This window comes from Populus trichocarpa, chromosome 10 (genome assembly GCF_000002775.5).
Source record: "Populus trichocarpa isolate Nisqually-1 chromosome 10, P.trichocarpa_v4.1, whole genome shotgun sequence".
Lineage (NCBI taxonomy): Eukaryota > Viridiplantae > Streptophyta > Magnoliopsida > Malpighiales > Salicaceae > Populus > Populus trichocarpa.
The window spans coordinates 932356-950906 of NC_037294.2; the positions used below are offsets into that span (position 1 = coordinate 932356).

The 18551-nt window shown below is 38.7% G+C and overlaps 1 protein-coding gene across 1 annotated transcript; it reads right to left on the bottom strand.

The window, feature by feature from the left end:
• Positions 1-13125: 13125 nt before the first annotated feature.
• LOC7493458 (receptor-like protein 9DC3) lies at positions 13126-17583 on the bottom strand. The gene is made up of 3 exons (XM_052456253.1): positions 15807-17583; positions 13327-13565; positions 13126-13245 (listed from the first exon to the last, which is right to left on the bottom strand). Exons 1-3 carry the CDS (start codon positions 17581-17583, stop codon positions 13126-13128), a joined length of 2136 nt encoding a protein of 711 aa, XP_052312213.1.
• Positions 17584-18551: the final 968 nt, after the last annotated feature.

Here is an 18551-nt window from a genome sequence, read left to right on the forward strand (position 1 = left end):
CATTGCATCCATAACCATATTCCTGTAAGGATTACTGTTCTCATTTTCAACTTCATGCATGTTACTAGCACTAGAAGTTGACCCAACCACCTGTTCTTCCATGCTCTCATCAGGAACAAATAGTTCTCCGTGAGCATACCAACACATGTAATCTTCCATGAACCCTTTGGTTAGAAGATGCATCGTTACAACATCTTGATGCAGAAACTTTAAATTTTTACACTTCCTGCACGGACACCTAATACCACCATCAGTAAAATTCCTCGGAATAGATGTTGCGAAATTAATAAAACCCTGGACACCGTTACAATAATCCATCCTCCGCAATCCTTGGGGTGAGTCCCGATACATCCATGAACGATCATCCATGACTTCTATTGAACCTCTATAAAACATAACAAAAATATTGGTTTTCCCCGACATTAATTATCCAACAAACTAAAACAACACTTATGTTAAATATTCATTATCAATTATCAATTATCAACTATCAACTATCAACTATCAACGTTCATACATACAAATTTATACATAAATAAATTTACAGAATTAATCACAACTTCGAAATATAATTGATAACAATTAAACAAGACACTTAAACAAGCTATTAATTATTTATTTCATCACAACGACACATTTAATTCGGTGTAATTCAAACAAAATTTCAACAATTTACAAACAAATATAATTTGACAAAATCTAAAACAAACTATAACAACTACAAAATTATACATTCATACTACAAGTTTCTTTGACAAATAACAATTAAACAAGTACAAACGTTAACAAAATACATATACTAAAACAATAAAATTCACAATTAAATATTCAAACTAAAAAGGATAGATTTACTTACAAAAAAATGATAAAATCTACAAGAAACGGATATTGTGACCACGTACAAGATATAAGAAACTTGAGTGCTCGTGTTGAGAATAGTGGAGAGTTTGGGATGGGTGTTTGGCTGCAGTTTGGGAGGGGAGAGGTGGGATGAGAAAGAAGAAGAAGGAGAAACAGAGGAAGAGAGTGTCGGCGGATGGGGGTATATAATGGTTTTTTCCGACGGACGTATTTCGTCGGTGATGCCGTCGGTGGAAGAGCCACGTCATCTCAGTTTGAATCCCTCGGTAATGCCCGTCGGTAAAATCACCTGACGTCACCATGCCATTGCGTATTTCCAAACGAACTGCATACTCCGTCGGTAACACCGTCGGTATATACCGACGGAATATTTCCGTCGGTATATACCGACGGTGTTACCGACGGAGTATGGCCGTCGGTATATATCGACGGTTTTTGAGACAGAATTATTTCCGTCGGTATAAATTACCGACGGAAATATTCCGTCGGTAATTCCGTTGCTTTTCTCCGGTTTTCTGGTAGTGTGTAAAAACTAAGCAAACCATGACAAACATCTTCAACATGGTCAAATCTTAAAAAGCTCGCAACTTATGAAACACTAGATCCGGGTCCCATCAAGAATTTTATTATAAGCCAATTTAAAAATATAAATTTAAAAAACTTGTCAAAGCAAAAAAAAAAAGATAACAAAAAAAGCCTCGAGTGAACTTTACAGCTATTCCGAGTCAACAAATCAAACACATGGTCTAGGACATGAAATTAGGATGATCCTATAAATAAAAAAGCTAAAAAAACACTAACAAAAGAAAACTTAAAAAATGATTTAAAAAAAGATAAAAGTTGATCGGGCTAATTCTTCAAATTAATTACCAGGTCATAAGACTGGGATGACCTTGTCAAAGACAAACTTGAAAAAACAAAGAAGCAAGATTCTTAATTAAAGAAACATTGAAGGATGGAATTGAGAAAAAAATCAATAAAAAAAACATTGCAAAACAAAAAAAAGGCAATTAAAAGAATTAGGATTAATTTTTAATAAAAATTAAATGTTTAGGTAAAAATCAAATCAAATCAAATCAAATATTTAGGGATGGAATTGTAAAAACCATATCCATTAAGAAAATGATTAAAAAAATATCAAATAAAAGAATTATGACCAAATTTGATATAAAAATTAAATGAAAATAAATGCCTAGGGATGAGATTGGAAAAGAATAAATTAATAAAGAAATGATTAAAAATAGAAATTAAAATAATAAGGACCAAATTTGAAAAAAAAATTAAAAAAATCAAATGAGCAAAGATAAAATCCAAAATAAAATCCAATTAGAAATAATCAATGTAAATAAAACAATTGTAAATAAGAGAAGAGAGACTGAATCAAAAGAAGAAATAAAATGAAGGATCGGTATGAATTTTTTCATAGCCAGCATGCAATCCGAGGAAAAAAGAAAAGGAAAAAAAAGAAAAGAAAAGAAAAGAAAAGAAATTTCAAAATCAAATCACGTCGAACCACTATACATGTGCCACCTAGAAAGAAAGAGGATCTCAAGATAAATCAAATGATGTAGTGTTTTTATGGACATAAGGGATAGCTATTGGTGTCAAAAATATTATCTGGAGGATTTTATCTTTTCATTGTTTGATGTGGATTTTTTAACCCTTTACAAGGCACCTAGGGCATTTTGTGCTAAATAACCATTATTTTTTAACCCAGTCAGACTTGCAGGGAGTTCTTGGCACATCAACTAAGACTACAGTTGCTGTAAATGGGTACAGTTAGCCAATGCTAGAATAGTCTGTTACGTGATTTACCCAACTTGATATTGTTGGATTTATTGTTACTGATTTGTTATAACTGCCTAGCTCTAGAATCTGTTCATAGCTGGTTTACGGTTATACCAGCTGTCATGACAGCTGGTTTCCCCTTCTTCTGTAACCGTCTTCTAAGAAACAACATATATATATATATATATATATATTTATTTACTCTCTGACCTTAGAGATAAGGAGAACAGAGATTCACATTCTCAAATTCTATCTTTTTGAAATGATTGTCAGAGAGGTCGAGCTTTTGAAGATGATGCAGGGAGAAAAAGGGTGCTATTGGAAAGGAGGGTGCCGTAAGGAATGCTGCAAGAGAGGTCCAGTCCAGTGACATGCCTGGTTTTCATGTCACAAGTGACCCCATCCCACGAGCAGCAGTCTGTACTATCTATCCATGACTCTGTTTTTGGAAAAGGATATTGACAGTACTCCAATGAGGCAGATCTATTAATGGAGAAGGATTGTTTGAAATGAAGGAGAGAATGAGATTGGTGATGAGCACACAAATGAGAAGAAGAGGAGGAGGAGGAGGAGGAGGAGTGATTTGAGGAGAGTGGAGATGAAATTGTTGAATGGAAATGGAAGAGAGACAGAATGAAAGAGAGAGATTGAGAGAGGCACAGTAGTGAAAACCACATGTTGGCTGGCCTTACAGGATTCGAAGTATAATTGGGAGAGATGAGAAATAAAGAAGGGCATTATTAGTAGTGTTATCTTCAACACTATGAATCTGCCACTTTAGTGTTGTTCCAATGTCAACTCCAATCTTCAACACTATGAAAGGCACAGCCTTTATTGAAATAATACTGCAATAAAAACAATATATATCTGTAGTTATGATTACTTGCATTAAGACTCCAATCTTCTTTGTTCTGCTTGCATTAAGACTCCATTGATCTTCAACCATTTTCAGAAACCATGCAGGTCTTCTTGTTTTAAACACAACATATCCCATTATGACTCCAAATATAAACCCACATCCATACCCAATTGCCACAGTTTCCATCCAAACCCATCTTCAAACAATGTTGAATCATCTCCTGCAATAAAGTTTGATGGCGGTAATGGTGGTGCCTCGCCATTGCTACATTCTTCTGGCATTGGAAATCCACACAAACCAGAGTTTCCTTCGAATGAGCGATGATCAAACGTGTTGAACTGCTTTCCTTTGGGTATGGGTCCTTCAAGCCGGTTATGTGAAAGGTCTAAGACTTGGAGAAATGTTAGATCTACCAACTATATAGGAATCCTTCCGGTAAACAAATTTGAAGATAGATCTAATGATTCTAGATTGGTCAAAATTCCCAATGATGATTGGATATGACCAGTAAAGTAATTGTGAGAGAGGTTAAGTTGTTGGAGTCCTTTAAGCTTTCCGATCAATTTTGGAATCTCACTGGTGAAACTATTACTTGACAAATCAAGTACTCTGAGGATATTTGAATTTTTACAAACTCAAATTCCAATCCTTTCCACGTTATTTATACGGAAGAGGCATAAATATTGGCAAAGCCATAGTAATCAAGTACTCTGAGGGATACTGATGGGGAGTGGGTCTTTATGGAATTCACCAAAGAAGAAGCTAGTGAAGTAGTAGGAATTGTTGATGATAATGGGACAAGTGGGTTATGAGGGATGTTTGGATTGCTGGAAAATGAAGGAAAATAATGGGGTTTTTCAAGAGGTTTCTATTAACAAGACAAATGGATAAGGACGCGTCAGCTAATTGATTGATAGCGAGTAACATCAAATCAAGAGCTGCTGCTGCTTCTTCTTGGGCTCTGTAAGGGCTTCATCTTGCCTTTTAATTAACATTCTTAAGATGATGGAATATAAAGTGCATTATCTGATATAAACATGAGGGAAACAGGATCGTTCTCAGGTATCATTAGGAATTGTTTCTTGGAGGAAAAAGTATAAGGTTAGGTTTCTTAACGCCAGAGGGAGTATTGTTAGGATATTGCCATTTGTGGCAATACCCCACCACCAAGCAAGTGAAAGCATGAATTGTGCCACAATTCATGCCATGGTTTAAGGCTTTGTTGACCCCTCCATGTTGACAAATGTGCTGGAGGGGCTCACCATGTTTGCCTATAAAAGAGGCAATTATTTGAGAGCAAAGTGAGAGGGTTGAAGAGAGAGAGAACGTGAGTGTGTGCAAGAGAGTTGAGAGAAAGAGAGCTGCAATGGCAGCAGCCTTGCTGCCGTTGCAGCAGCTGCAAGTGCAGCAAAAGAGCTGGGAGTTGAGTTTGAGTGAAGTGATCCTCCTCCTCCATGTATGTTGTAATCCTTTCTCTATATATCTCTAATAATATGGACTCTCCCGTGGATGTAGGCGATTTGCCGAACCACGTAAAATATTATGTCAGTGTGCTTAGCCTCCCTTGAGCAAATATTATGTCAGTGTGCTTCCCCAACAATTGGTATCAGAGCCTATGGTTTGAAGTGGTGTTTGATTTTTGCTCAAAAATGAAAGTTGTCAAAATTGTGTTTTGACCATACCACTGTGTAGAGGAGGAAGAGACGAAGCCACTGGTGAAAACGGCGTCAAAATCGGACGTCGGACATGGCCGCACTCTACATCACTCTCCAGCAAGGCGTTTGCCCACGCGCGCCGACGCGCCCCACGCGTCTTCTTCACCCGGATGAGTTGACCCGACCCGAATACCAGTTGACCCGACCCATGTGGCTGACCCGGATAAGGATGACGTCAGCATGACGTAAAAGTGACGTCAGCATGAACAGTAGACATGCCAGGGATGACATTAGCATGATGTAATTGTGACATCATCATGTACAGTAGCATGGCCCATGATGACATTAGCCTGATGTAATGGTGAAGTCATCATGCACAGTAGGCATGCCATGTCAGCAGCCACATCATAGACCAGTCAGCAGCCACGTAATCAAAGTGGGACCCATCTGCCACGTCACCAGTCGCAAGCCGAGCTGGGTTGAGCCGAGCCGTTTTGGAGCCGAGCCGAGATGGGAGCCGAGGGATAAGATTCTGTGCAGCGGCGTCTACGTGCAACCGGATCTGAGATTGAATCTGAGCCGTTGATCAGGCCAGAATTGTTTTGATCAAATCTTAGCCGTCTGAAATGCGATTTGGATGATTTCAGACTTGTTTCCAGCTAATTTGATCGTTCCGGATGCAATGGTACGGTCCAATCGTTGAGATGTGAGACCAAAAATGGCGGTGGTGAATTAACAAAAGAGATTGCCCGATCAGGAGGCATCTGAAGGTCATCATGGTGGTCAATGGAGATGAAGAAGAAGAAGGTGCACATGTTTACCCAATTACATGTGCTGAACTGCTAAGTGGGGAGAAATTTAACTGCCTTGAGGGAAGGCAAAATTGGGACACTCTAGACACCCGATCATGTGGATAATTTGAGGTGAATAGTGGAAATTGATGAAGACCAATCTTGACGAATCTAAGCTCTGGTAGTCTCGCCAGATGTTGAGAACTGATGTATTAAACCAGTATATTCCAGATCACTTATAAAGGAAAGCCGCGACAAAGCTAGCAAATGGTTGTATATACGGAAAGACAGTACGATGGATAGATATGGCCTAAGAAGTTATGTCTAGGAGGTTGGGTTTTAAGCGGGACCAGTGTGACCCCTCCAATCTTTCCTGGGAACTTGCTTAGTGGAAGGATTATCCATACGGTACTATTTTCGTATATATAGCAGTTTGTAATGAAACGGTTGAAGACTAGCAGGATGACGGCACAAGGGAACAGTTGGGTTCCGTATGATCAAGGATCTGATGAAGTGGTGATTTCTCCAAAGAAGTTAGATTCAGTGACTGTGATTTCTCGAAGGGAGAATTGATGAAGACCCTGATAATGGAAGAGAAATACAGCAAGGGGATAAAGATTGGCACCCTATCTTTGACTTGGACAGGTGTTGTGACAGGATGAGCTGCTGTCAAACATAAGCAAGGAATAGGGAGAAATCTGGAGAACAGAAATTGCACGAGGGCACACGGAGATTGTGCAGGGGTACCCGTAGGATCCAACGAGGTACTGTAATGAGACACCAGGTGCAAGGAGAAGAAGTGTTCCCAGATGAAGCTCAGAGCAGAGACTGTTAAAGTTTGTACAACAGGAAGTCTCTTATGCTCTTGATGAAGACAACAGGCGAAGACCTTTCCAACGCATGCAAGGATGGAAAGAGAGCTGTTGCAGAGGCACCTAATTAAGGGGGTGCAAACGCCTGTGATAAAAGGCGACCGCCTATGATGAAAGGCGAAGACACCAATAAGAGTTGGTATAGGTGGAGCTGTTAAGCAGAAAGGCACAGAAGCTCCAAACATAGAAATCGAGGTGGAGGATTGCGAGGAGTATACCGCAACTTTCTCTTTCTATGTAGTCAGTGGCAATAATCTCTCCCATAGTGCACATGGTGGAAGAGAATTTTGGAGCCACTTTGAAGCATCTCAGCTGAAGGAGGATGCGACCGCCCCATGACAACGGGCGAAGACGCCTTAGAGAAGGTGTGAGGGCCGCGATAGGAGCCCGGTTCAGAACAACCCTAGAGCCAATATGATGGCTAGATATGAGTGGACAGGTGTATAGCCAATGAAATGGCTATGATGAGTATGGAGACAAATGCAGGATTGACTTTCATGGATATTACCCCCATGCTAAAGATCAATGAGCTAGAAGACATTTGCCTTGGACAATAAGTGTGTGACTTGTGGAGCATTAAGACACGGCTGCTATAAAGGAGCAGAGGGCATGCGCAGGTTCCGGGAACAAGTTGACTCTTGTCAAGGTGGTGAGCTCGGTAATGGCATTGTAATACTCAGAGTATGAAGACAAATATGGATGAACCTTTAATGGGCTGCCCCCATGGTTAAAGGTGGAGAGCTACCTGGACTCTTACGACTAAGAGCGAGAGACTCACGGAGAAGTAAGGCGTGGTTCCCAGGGTGGAACAAAGGGCAGGCGCAACTCCTGGATGAGTAGACTCTTGGAAGAGTGGTGAGCTTGTGATCACACCAAGGCTTACAAAACCCCCTCAAACAGAATATTCTCAAGTGCGACAGTCATCATCTGAGTATCTCAGTGTGATCACAAGCTCACCACTCTTCCAAGAGTCTACTCATCCAAGAGTTGCGCCTGCCCTCTGTTCCACCCTGGGAACCATGCCTTACTTCTCCGTGAGTCTCTCGCTCTTAGTCGTAAGAGTCCAGGTAGCTCTCCACCTTTAACCATGGGGGCAGCCCATTAAAGGTTCATCCATATTTGTCTTCATACTCTGAGTATTACAATGCCATTACCGAGCTCACCACCTTGACAAGAGTCAACTTGTTCCCGGAACCTGCGCATGCCCTCTGCTCCTTCATAGCAGCCGCGTCTTAATGCTCCACAAGTCACACACTTATTGTCCAAGGCAAATGTCTTCTAGCTCATTGATCTTTAGTATGGGGGCAATATCCATGAAAGTCAATCCTGCATTTGTCTCCATACTCATCATAGCCATTTCATTGGCTATACACCTGTCCATTCATATCTAGCCATCACATTGGCTCTAGGGTTGTTCTGAACTGGGCTCCTATCGCGGCCCTCACACCTTCTCTAATGCGTCTTCGCCCGTTGTCATGGGGCGGTCGCATCCTCCTTCAGCTGAGATGCTTCAAAGTGGCTCCAAAATTCTCTTCCACCATGTGCACTATGGGAGAGATTATTGCCACTGACTACATAGAAAGAGAAAGTTGCGGTATACTCCTCGCAATTTTGCTGCACTTGCAGCTGCTGAGAATGGTTGATACGGACCAAGCATGGTTGATACGCTCGAAGGGGAATGTTGTGTTGAAGATGCTCTCAGAATGGAAGCTTGGAAAAGATGCAGAATGCAAGCTTGTGCTGAAGAAGCAAGAGGACAATTGCCCACATAAATGGCAAAGGGGGTGATTGTTAGGATATTGCCATTTGTGGCAATACCCCACCACCAAGCAAGTGAAAGCATGAATTGTGCCACAATTCATGCCATGGTTTAAGGCTTTGTTGACCCCTCCATGTTGATAAATGTGCTGGAGGGGCTCACCATGTTTGCTTATAAAAGAGGCAATTATTTGAGAGCAAAGTGAGAGGGTTGAAGAGAGAGAGAACGTGAGTGTGTGCAAGAGAGTGAAGAGAAAGAGAGCTGCAATGGCAGCAGCCTTGCTGCCATTACAGCAAAAGAGCTGGGAGTTGAGTTTGAGTGAAGTGATCCTCCTCCTCCATGTATGTTGTAATCCTTTCTCTATATATCTCTAATAATATGGACTCTCCCGTGGATGTAGGCGATTTGCCGAACCACGTAAAATATTGTGTCAGTGTGCTTAGCCTCCCTTGAGCAAATATCAGAACACCACCGGTCCGCGCATGGGGTGCCGAATTCCCCAACAAGTTTGTCAGAGATGGATTAAGGAGGTTAGTGACAACTCTATGGACTCCACTATTGCCAAAGTCAATGGAAGGTTGGAAAAATTGGCAGCTGATACTGAACCCACAATAGTCTATAGCTTTGGACGTGAGGTGGCAGCTACACATCACCTTGGCAATGTTAATTAGAATGGTATAGTTTCTTAGCAATTTTAGATATGTTATTGCATGCATCATATATAAACTGATTCTTCTGACTGGTAGGATTCTGTTTTGCTTTGCGACCGAATTCGGTTGAAATATACCTGAGAACGTGGGAGGCTGCTAGCGCGTGGGAGACGCCAGTGGACTTCGTTCAGACGCCTGCAGCGTGGTGCTCATTGTATTTTATGTGTTGAAGTTCTTGATGTGTTTTCTGACAAATGGAAAACAAACTAATAAAGTTGTTTAATATATTCAAATTTTGAGATTAATATTAAAAAATATTATTAAATTACTTTGAATAAATCAAATTGATTGTAATTGGATTATTATTATGATGAAATTAGGATTCGAAAAACCAACATTTCAATTATGAAACCTTCTGACTGCAAATGCTTTGTAACAATCAAGATTATCCTCTAAACACTATCCACTATGGCCATGTTCTCATGCTGAAAATATAATTGATTGGAATAGAGGCTTTAGAATTTATGGTCGGTTTAATGGTTTATCAATATGCTGCAATTGTGTATTTTTATTTTTGAATCAATTGGAGGATTGGAATCTACCAAGCAAGCTTAGTATGAACTGGTGATTCTTCCTCTGCGGAAACCTGAGCTCTTCTCAAATGGGAAACTTCTTGATCCACAAAAGTGGGTATTGTTATATGGACCTCCAGGCAACGGGAAGACCATGCTTGCAAAAGCTGTTTTTATAATTGTGAGGATCTCTAATTTGATGAGCAAGTGGTTCGGCGATGCACAAAAGCTCGGTGAGTATAGATTGAACAATGATGATATAGAATTATTGCCTTGTTATTCTAAAACTTGTTGTTACCCGCCATTTATGTTAAGTGAAATTTAGTTTCACTCTGATAATGAAAGCAAGGTAGTACTTCGTGAACATTTTTAACTAAGATTGAACATTCCTAACTTGTTCTTATTGAAGATCTTTATTAGCAGCAAGATTTTGTTGGATCTTACTTTAAAAAACAGGGCACTGTAGCTTGCTTATCTAATTGATCTTACTCCAATGAATGACATTGCGAAATGATCAAAATTTTGGTATTTTTGTTGTTGTGTGGTATTTCTATATATCCTGCATCAGGGATATAACAAACGTACCTGAATGGCATATATTCTTGCAATTGTCAAAGTGGTTATTACTGTATTTTGCAACTGCATCTTTGTGTTGAAACCATCCTGTTGGGTTGGTTGCCATTAATGTGCAGCAACCATTAATAGACGGTACCATCCATTGACAAATGCAGCAACTCCCAAATGTTAAAGGTTGGCAGCCACTATTGTTGAAGAAAAGCTAGAGCTAGTGGCACCATTCTTGCCTATAAATAGGCATCGAGAGAGAGCAGCAAAGTTTACAAGAGAGTGGCTGCAATGGCTGCTGTCATTGCAGCAGCTGCAAGTATGGGAGTTGAGTAGAGTGAAGTGATCCTCCTCTTCCATGTGTGTTTCAACCCTTTCTCTATTTATCTCTAATAATATGAACCTCTTTTGTGAATGTAGGCTTTACCGAACCACGTTAAATATTATGTCTCAGTGTGCTTAGCCTCCAATGAGCAACTATCAAAACACCATCGGTCCGTGCAGGGGGAAGCCAGAATCCCCAACACATCCCTCATTACATTCTTTTCTGCACCTGAATCCATGCAAGTCTTGTTGGTTTTGTGTTGACTTGAAACAAACTTAGAAGTAATCAACTAAGTTTGTGTAGTTGCTTCTTTGCTCCTATCGAAGTTTTCATAATCTGATTGCTGTTGATTCTCTTCTATGTTGTTGCGGTTGCTGCTGTTTTTAGCCTGGCTTATAAACTCCAACCTGCTTTATAATTTATTGACGAGGTTGACAGTTTTCTAGGGCATTTGTGCGGTCTTCTTATGCAGTGACTTGCATAATATCAAAAGTGTGATTTATTCATGGCCTGGCCTGGCCAGACTCAGTGATAATATCTTACAAAAAATTATTTTAATGCTTTAGAACATTGTTTGTACCCGTTGAGATTGTTTTATTACACTTTTTAATAGTCATTCATGTCATACAAGTTACCAGAATTACTCTATTTTACTTGCAAATATTGTTGCTGTTGTGATAAGAGAGTCTGTCAGTCAAGTGTTCTTTTAAATTTACAAGAATTGTTTCAATCTGTTCATAACACATTGACTAGGGTTACTGTAAATGGGTACAGTAGGTCAAGCTCATATTCACCTGGGTGGCCAAGGCAGTCAGATGACTATCAGGTTCAAGCCACAACTAATGAGCTCTCTAAACTATTAGTATCTCAAATCTTAAATCTTCGGTTGGATAACCAGGACCCTTGAAATATTCATCTTTTTTTTTCTTAATATAAGGCCAAGAGAAATTGTATTTTAAATTATTTTCCCTATTTTGAAATGTTCTAAGTAGAATATGTTGTTTTTAAGCGACTCAGAATTGCAGACTTGTTGTAGCATAGAGCTCTTAACATGGTATTAATAGTTTAATACACATCTTTTCTTTTGCTTTAGATATAAACTTACCAATCATCAATGTTGACTGATTTTGGCTCTGTGTAAGAGTTGCGGAACATTGTTTGTACCTGTTGAGATGGGTTTGTTACACTTTTTAATAGTTATTTATGACTTCCAAGTTATCAGAATTACTCTATTTTGCTTGCAAATATTGCTGTTGTTATGAGAACTGAATCTATCAGTCAAGTGTTGTTCTTTTAAATTTATAAGAATTGTTTTAATTTGCTTGCACACTTGTAGGTTTGTAGAGCAATTTGTTCATAACTCTATAAATCTCAAAATACTCCCAGAAAGGGAGATTGATTTAAGTGATCAAGAATAAGGAAATGTTCATAACTCTTGTTGTAACCTAATTTTGGATTCACCAAGATTTTTTTGAATGTTATTTTATTTCTATTATTATTTATAAAAATCCAAAAAAATTAAGAAAAAGTTTAAAATTCAAAAAAATATATATATATTTTTCTCGAGTCAACCGCATCTTTCCAGAAGAACCGAGTCCACCGAGTTAATACGGGTCAAACCATGTCGACCGGAGTAAAAAATGAGTTTTCGGTCAAAACCATCATTTTCGGTCAAAACCGAGTCCACCGAGTCAATACGGGTCAAACCATGTCGACCAGGGTAAAAAATGAATTTTAAGCCGTTTCGGGTCAAAACCGTCATTTTCGGTCAAAACCGAGTCCATCGAGTCAATACGGGTCTGACCATGTCGACCGGGGTAAAAAATGAGTTTCAGGTCATTTTGGGTCAAAACTGTTATTTTTGGTCAAAACCCAGTTCACCAGGTTGATACCCGTCAAAAGTTTTTTTTCCAGTGTTTCGACATAATTTTCGGTCATTAAAATGAATTTTTAGCGGTAGAAACGGAGTTTTTCTAATACTGAATTGAGTTTTTAATTTTACCTATATAAATATATATTATTATACATAATAAAAAAAAAATAAAATAAATTTTTTTTGTCAAACGGGCAGTTGCACCGAAAGCAAACGGTGATTAAAAAAATACCAAAAGCAGACGGTGATTAAAAAATAAAATTTATGAAAATTTAAGATTTGCATGTCTTACTGTCAGTGGCTATTGAAGAAGGAAGTGAAGAAGGAAAAAAGGACGCAAAAAGAAAAAAAAAGAGGAGAGAAGAATAGAGCCTATATCACTATTCATGTTTTTTTACTATTTCTTCGTGCAAGTAAGATATTGATTTTGATTAAAAACAATCTGAAAAATACCAAAAATATCCTAACCGTTAGATTTAATAGTGTTTAGATCTGAACCGTTGATTTAATAGGATACAATAGGGCTTACCACACTAGATTAAAACCCAAACACATCTCAGCCCTTGAAATAATCTAAGCTTTGATCCCGTTGCGCCACGTCAACCGGTGTACCGCGATTTCGGTGTACCGCGTTACACCCGATCAAACCTCCGTTCATCTGGACCGTCCGATCAACCTGTAGATCGGGCCAATCATAGCCACACGATCTTTCCATCAGAGATCCAACGGATCACAGGCCTCAGCGGCACCGGTGTACCGTGCTAACATTCTCACCGTAGCATAACCCAGAGCATCTCTCTCCTCTTGTCGGTGACTCCCTCTCTCTCCTCCGATCTCCCATCTCCGGCCATCTCAAGCTTCCAAACCACCACAGAAACGTCTCTATCCTCATATAAAGCAAAACCCCGGCCGGTTTAAGCGTTTTATCCGCCCCATTTAGCCGGAAAAGGGCCGCGATCGTCGGCTGCCACCGAAGCTTCAAGTCGTCGATTCTCGCTCATCAGCCATCAACGACAGTCAAAACCACCACCATAAGAATCCTTGACATCAGAGCTACCAGGATCGACCATCGGTTGGCCAGAAAACTCGCCGGAAAATCTCCCCGCCGCCAACAGTAGCCGCGCGTGTGCCACACGCGCCGCCAGTGGCATTTTTGTAATTTTCAGAGAAATTCGAGGGTATTTCAGTATTTTACCTATACAGTGACACTCAAGTAATGTTTTGGATTTCTACTGGTATTTTTGATATTTTTTTCATATATAAATGCTTGTAAATTTTCTTGCATGTTGTAAAAAAATACAAAAACCAAATTTATAGGGCACGTCTCTTTTTTTAAAAGGACCGATGTCAAAAATGTAAATACCAAATATGGATTATGTCCATTATTTCTTTTGGTAACCCAGACGTAACTCTCCTTTTAGGGATAAACGTTAATATTTTAGACGAGTCTCCTAATTTTTAGGGACTGATGTCATTTTTAACGTGTCTCCTATTTTTAGGGACCGACGTTAATCATTTAAAAAAAGAATTACAAATAAGCCCAAAATATAATCGCATTTGAATCAAACAAAGAAACACACAAGTAAGGGTAACCTTTCTTTGAAAGGATGTTTTAAGGGTGGTGTCTACCTTCCCTTAATCATAACTAACCCCGTACCTGAATCTCTGGGACCAGTGTCTATTTTGGGATTTCTAGTTCCCTCAAATTATTAGATGGCGACTCCAATAAAATCTTTATTTCCCCCAAATAAAAAAAAATCCCTTTTTTGTTAAAATAAATAAAAAAAAACGGGAGCCGTCGCCCGACGTCGTGTATCGACAACTCTATAAAACATAAATGATTTTATAGTTAACACAAACTATTGCTTGCTTGACCTATTACATACATAGAATCTTCTTCGTAGAAGTAACACCTAATTAACCTTGAATGAAAAAAAAAAGAGAGAAGAAAAAGTAAAATCCACTTGATACCTTCAATCCAATACCTTCAATCTATAAGGATTATAAACTCAATGGAAGAAAAAGATGAGAGCAGAGAGATTGAGAATTATTGCTACACAACCGTGTCTTCTATTAAGTTGTATGCAGTATAAATATTAGTACATCGGTAGACTTTTCTATTTACAGAAACTCAGCAATGTAAGGTAAGTCCAATCAATTACATGTATTACAAAGGGAATGTCAATTAATCATTCTAACTAAGGAATGCAGTTGCTTGGGATTAGGAGACTTCCAAGGCTGATGTAGTGGAATCAGCAGATTGCATGGGACTAACAGATTTTATATGATTTGCTGATGTAATTGTCTCTGCAGGTGTAATATTCTCTTTACAATCCACTCTAGTGTTGTTTCAATGTCATATCCACTTGATATCCTAAAATACTTCAAATAAATTATATTAGGATATCATAACATAACATAAACTGTGAACATAAAATTTGAAAATTTAAATGCTCGCAAAACTTACTTGAAAATATCAATTGCATTATTTAGTTTCTTCTAGCACCATATCTGCCAACATTCTTCTTTGTTTTTTTGCTATTGAGATTCCATTTATCTTCAACCATCCTAAGAAACCATGAAGGTTTTTTTGTTCTAAACACAACGTATCCCGTAGCAACTCCAAACACAAACCCACATCCATACCCCATTGTCACAGCTTTCCATCCAAATCCTTCTCCAAACAATGTTGAATCATCTTCTTCATTAAAGCTTGATGGCGACAATGATAGTGCCTCATCATCGTAGCATTCTTTTAGGACTTGAAATCCACATAAACCCAAGTTTCCTTCAAATAAGTTTGCATTAAAGGTGTTGAATTGCTCTCCACTTGGTATGGGCCCCTCGAGTTGATTATGTGAAAGGTTTAGGATTGCAAGAAATGTTAAACCCTCCAATTGCATTGGAATCCTTCCAGTAAGCAAATTTGAAGATAGATCTAATGATTCCAAATTGGTCAAATTTCCTAATGATGATTGGATATGACCTGTAAGAGAATTATGAGAAAGGTTGAGTTGTTGGAGTGCTTTAAGTTTTTCGATCACCTTTGGAATCTCTCCGGTGAAATTGTTATTTGACAAATCGAGTACTCTGATGGTACTTTGGATCTTCATAAACTTCGTTTTTACACCTTTCCATATCATTTCTATGGAATACACATAACTAGAGTAATTTATTGCCCCCATGTAAATCATTTTTTGATCCAGGTCATCATTGCTTCAAGACTATTAAAATAACCTGTTGGCAACGACTCACTAAAATTATTGTCAGAGATATCAAAAATCTGTAATTTAGAGAAGGAATTATATGTAGTCGGACCTTTCACAAAACCTTGGAGTTTATTGGATTTTAGGACAAGAATTTGGAGCTTTGGAAGCGTTTCTAGAAAGTAGGGAAATGTATCCTCAATCTTATTGTTGCCAAGATCAAGAACTTCCAACAATGTGCAGCTGATGATAGACGGTGGTATTTTCCCTTCTAATTCATTTCCATTGAGGTTGAGATATTCCAAGCTATTATTCTTTGAAAATATTGAAGGGATGGTGCCTTGAAGATTGTTCATGCCTAGATGCAATACGGAGAGCATGTTGCTGAAGTTCCCCAAACATAGTGGCGTAGAACCACTCAAGCTGTTGTTGGACAAGTCCAGGAGCCGAAGGAATCTCAGCTTGCAAATAGAAGAAGAAATCTCACCTGTCAATTTACTATTGGACGCAAGAATAAGGACTTCCAAGTTCTCTTGTTTGAAAATCGAACTTGGGATCGGACCGTGCAAGTGGTTATTGCTCAAATCTAGGTATACCAATGAATCGTGTTGGAGTTCACTTATATTGCCTATGAGATTATTGTTATGAAGGTCAAGATATTGTAAAGAAGGAAGAGCAAACAAAAAGGATGGTATTGTTCCATTGAACAAGTTACCATATAAACTTAGAGTCCTTAGATTTAAAAGGCTACCCAAAGAATCTGGAATCTGACCCATAAATTTATTGGAATCGAGTTTCAGGTAACGGAGTTGTACAAGGTTTCCAAGTGATGATGGGATTTCACCTATAAAATTGTTACTTGAGAAGTCTAAAAGGATGAGCTGTGTGAGATTACCAAGCGGGGCTAAATCTGACCTTATAATGTTACTATTACGGAGATACATATATTCTAATGACTTTAGATTACTGATTAAGTCGTTTTCTAAATAAACTGAAATTCTTGTATTAGAAAGATCCAACGAAGAGAGGACATTACTCAAATTGGACGAAGGAAAAGAGCCAGTGAGGCGGTTGTTGTATGACATATCCAGTGATTCAAGCTTTGGGAGGAGAAAGATGTTACCTGGGAATTTCCCCTGCAATCCACAACCCCAAAGGGAAAGAGATGACAAAGAAGAGGACAGATTCGTCAAGGAATTGGGTGCAACCAATGACATGTTTACCCGACTCAAATCGAGTTCTCTAAGTTCGGTTAGATTTCGAACAAGCTTGGCAAAAGAAATTGGTTCTAGACTTGGATCGTAGTTTCCAGAGAGATCAAGTGAAACCAATTTGGAGAGATGAGAGATTTCCGACGGAACTTGACCTGCAAAGACTGAGGAATTTAGGTTAAGAAGTGTCAGATTGGAAAACTGGCCAAATCGAGGAGAAATATGGGAGTTATTGAAATCATTGTCAGAGAGGTCGAGCTTTTGAAGATGATGCAGGGAGAAGAGGGTGCTATTGGAATGGAGGGTGCCATAAAGCATGCTGCATGAGAGGTCCAGTGCAGTGACATGCCCTGTTTTCATGTCACAAGAGACCCCATCCCACAAGCAGCAGCCTGTACCCTCTTTCCAGGACTCTGTCTTGGGATGGTGGCAACGCCCTGAAGCAGAGCTATTAATGGAAAAGGATTCTTTGAATTGGAGCAAAGAAAGACTTTGGTCAGGAGCACAGAAATGAGATGAAGAAATTGTTGAATGGAAATGGAAGAGAAACATAATGAAAGAGAGAGATTGAGAGAGGGACAGTGGTGAAAACCCCATGTTTGGCTGGCCTTACAGGATTTAGTAGTATATTTGGGAGAGATGAGGGATGAAGAAAGACAATGTTAGAAGTATTTATAGACAAACTAATCTTAGATTGTATACAGACAGATGTGTAAAACATGTAAAGACGAAATCAAATCTCAAGTACAAGAGTGAGTGAGTGAGTGTTGGAAACGCGGCAATATTAATTAATTTATGGAAAACATGGATACGTCGACGTCTTAACCATACTAATGTATACAATAATAAAAAGTTTGGATATCTTTCATGTATATCACCTTCTTTTCTCTCCGTCTTTGCCGTTCTTTTCAATTCACCTCCATTTTTTTTTTAATTCAAATCCATCCAAACCCCGTAATTTTCCCAAAATCTAGGGGTTTTTTCTCCATCTGCTTTTCTCTCAAAGCTTGAAAATTTGCTAAGATTCTTGGAGGGCCGCTTGATCGAATAAATTTGCTAAGATTGTTGCAGTAAAACTCACTCTACTTTTGGTTTATAGTTAATTAGTAAGGATAAATAAAGGTCGTTTGTTCCTTCAACTTCTACTACTAAATCATCACATCACCATTAGCATAATGATCATCGATGTGTTGATTCGTAGAGAAGATATTAACATCAGTAGTATTTGAAGAATAAGGGGGTGTTTCATGTTCTTTCACTCCTAGAAAATCAATAAATACAAACGGAAATACTGAGGGAATATTTGCGTCGGTAAATTTCAAAGGGATTTTACCGACGGAAAAATTCCCTCGGTATATACCGAGAAAATTACAGTGGAAAAAAAATTAAAATAAAGCAAAAAAAATGATGACGTGTCATTTTTATCGACGGAATTTATTCCGCCTATAAAATCCGTCTGTAAATTCGTTGGTAAACTGTGAACACTGTTCATCATGTCAATTATAAAGGGAATCACCGACGGAATTGTTCGTCGGTATTTTCCAAAGAGCTCCAGAACTGTTCAC